Source organism: Populus alba, chromosome 6 (genome assembly GCF_005239225.2).
Source record: "Populus alba chromosome 6, ASM523922v2, whole genome shotgun sequence".
NCBI lineage: Eukaryota > Viridiplantae > Streptophyta > Magnoliopsida > Malpighiales > Salicaceae > Populus > Populus alba.
The window spans coordinates 18,990,791-18,993,564 of NC_133289.1; the positions used below are offsets into that span (position 1 = coordinate 18,990,791).

Consider the following 2,774-nt stretch of genomic DNA (forward strand, 5'->3'; position numbering starts at 1 on the left):
ACCCCGCAGCAGAACATGTTTATAAAACTATGGGTACAAAACTAGTAAATAACTAAACCAGAACTATGGGAGCAAAACTAGATTAACATCCGCTGCTTACAAATTTCAAAATTAGCTGAACCTAGACTACACCCTCAAGTAGCCTAGACTTATGAACAGTTTAATAGAATTATTTGATTATAAAAAGATTGAAAATCCACACACTCAAAAGTAAGAATAAAAGTTCATATATTCAAATAAAAAAGTTCTCCTAACATATGTTTATTAACTCTAGAAACTCACAACGATTACAGCATGAGGGCCAAATTTATCTTACTCTTACATATGGGCTTTGCAACCATCATACACACACAGTAAAAGAAAGAGAAGACGCTTCCCTACAAGAAAAGATACGAAAAAAGAAATACTTTGTTGACAATTCATGACGCATATGAACATCGACAATTCAACAGTAAGCACATGCTGGAGCAGATGTCTCCTACATGAATACAAAATAGATTAGTGACCGTTGAACAAAAGGACGAATTAATTTGCCTTGGGCACCACCGAAAGATGAGGCTGGAGAGATATCCCATAGTGCTGCGAAGGTATAACGGCTACCATGCATGAACAGCCACATAGAGAAAAGGAAAGGGAAAGGGAAAAAAACAAAGAAAGAAAACCCGTCAAGAACAATTTTCTTCAAAATCTCTTTCTATATAATTATAAAGATGAATACGTAACTTTCCTCAGCAATTATAGTGCTTTGTCAACCTTTGTAACAGTGATTGTACAAAAAAGTAACCCTTGTCAACCAACTGTTGCTTGCTGACCGACAATTAACAATTTCACCGGAACCACCATCACAGCGTCCTCTAGTGCTTCCAGTGCTGCAGCCACCACCATCCATACCAATCCATCACCACCATCCTTACCATGCACCTAAGAATTAAACATCTAGCAAAGATGAGTCAATGCTAATTATTTCTCTTTTCCAAACTATATTATATCATAGGACAAATGAACCAATTCACGATACACAATTTTGTTGCTTAAACCCAAATCTCTCATTCTTCAAATCAAACTCTACATGAAAGTTCCTCTGCTGATAATTCCCCAAAATAATGGCCGGTCCACCTCCAATTCCCGAACCACTCATATTGTCACTCACAATTGTCAAGCATATAACTCCAGAATCAACAAATGAAAAATAATTTGCCAAAGGTAATGCCATCTTAGCACCACCCTTAAAGTGAAAAATGAATTCCGGGACAGAAACTGATTTCTCGCCAGAAATATTGAAACAAGGCCTTAAACCAGTCTGCTTTTGAACTCCAGTGGCTACTGTATAATGGGCCACTTGCTTCTCAAATTCCTTAGCTACTAACTCATAAACTGGCTTCTCCATGAATGTGAATGTTGTCCCTGAGTCCACAATCGTCCCTCCATTACCATCTGATCCAGGGACCAGAAATTTGTAAGGCACTTTAACATGTGTGTCCCCTATGACAATGTTACGCAGCAATACATAGTAATAATCCCGAAATGTAGCTGTTGGATTCTTTTGAAAGGGTGTGTAGCTAAGCCCTGGGGTCTTGGTATCATCCGAACCTGACCCGGTATCCAAAACAAGATCACTGCTTGCTGGAGTGTCATCAAAAGCGTGAGATACTAAGCAGTAAGAGAATTTCTTGAGACCCAGTTGTGAAGGGAGTGATTCGGGGCTCCGACCGAACCCGGCAATCCCTTCGGGTTGTCTGATGGAGAAAAGGGAGCACCCGACAAGAAAATCGGGTATGGTTTTCTTATCTGGGAAATCGAGAGTTTCAGATAGTAGAAGTCCAGCTGTGGAGCCTGAACCATATTGAATTACATAAGGTGGACAGGTTTGAGTGCAGTTTTGAGTAGTGGGGTCACATTCTTGGCATTTAGACTGAACTTTAGGGCCAAAAAGCCATGAGCATTTGTGATTTTTGCAACCAATAAGATTTGAAGAGGATGATTGTTTAGGTATAAATGTTGGGATTCCTGTTACTTCAATGTTTGGGAAGTCACATTTTGAGCAAAGATAGCGAGAAGTACAAGGAAACCAAACAAGACTAGAACCGGTGTCCATGACAAATTTGGTTGTCTGTGGAGGCGTGCCGAAGTTGAGAGAGATGGAGTAGCCACCATAGCTACGTGGAAAAAGAGGGGTCTTGAGGGAAGAAATTTTGGTTTTTGGGGACTTGATGTGGTGGGCTCTTGAAAGAGATAGAGAAGCGAGGTGATTGAGTGCTCGCCATGGATTTTTTGAGGATATGATCTGCTTGGTGGAGCTAGGAGCTGATAGAGGGATGGTGATGGTTGATGTTGGTGTTGATGATGAAATTAAGAGGAGAAAAGAGAGGAGAAAGAGAAGCTGAGAAGAAGCCATTGAGGTGTTGTATTTTACTATTTTCTACTTCTTCTTCTTCTTAGTTATGGTATCGAGGGAATCGGTAAAGATAAGAAGAGTAGAAAATTTTGTTGTTTGCCAAGAGTGGTGGTTTGTTTATAGAGGAAGAAACCAAAAAGGGAGAGCATCGGTAGACGGGAATCAAGTTCGGCTGTGATGACGGAATTGTCTTCTGTCATATCATGTGCAGAAATAACCAAGAATGCCATCGTGTCCTTGGGTGCCTCTTGTCTCATGCTCCCACTAACCACCGCCCACCAGTATTGAACTTTGTTTATTTACTTCTACAAAAGTTCACAAGTAAATTGTAGCTCTTTTCTTCACAATTCTATTTATATTTAACAGTAGTATTTCTCAT

General features: G+C 39.9%; 1 protein-coding gene across 1 annotated transcript; it reads right to left on the reverse strand.

The window, feature by feature from the left end:
- Positions 1-211: 211 nt before the first annotated feature.
- On the reverse strand, positions 212-2,562 carry LOC118027934 (probable aspartyl protease At4g16563). Its single transcript, XM_035031435.2, has one exon. The coding sequence runs from the start codon at positions 2,393-2,395 to the stop codon at positions 1,010-1,012; it is 1,386 nt and encodes a 461-aa protein (XP_034887326.1). The 5' UTR covers positions 2,396-2,562; the 3' UTR covers positions 212-1,009.
- Between the last annotated feature and the right edge of the window lie 212 nt (positions 2,563-2,774).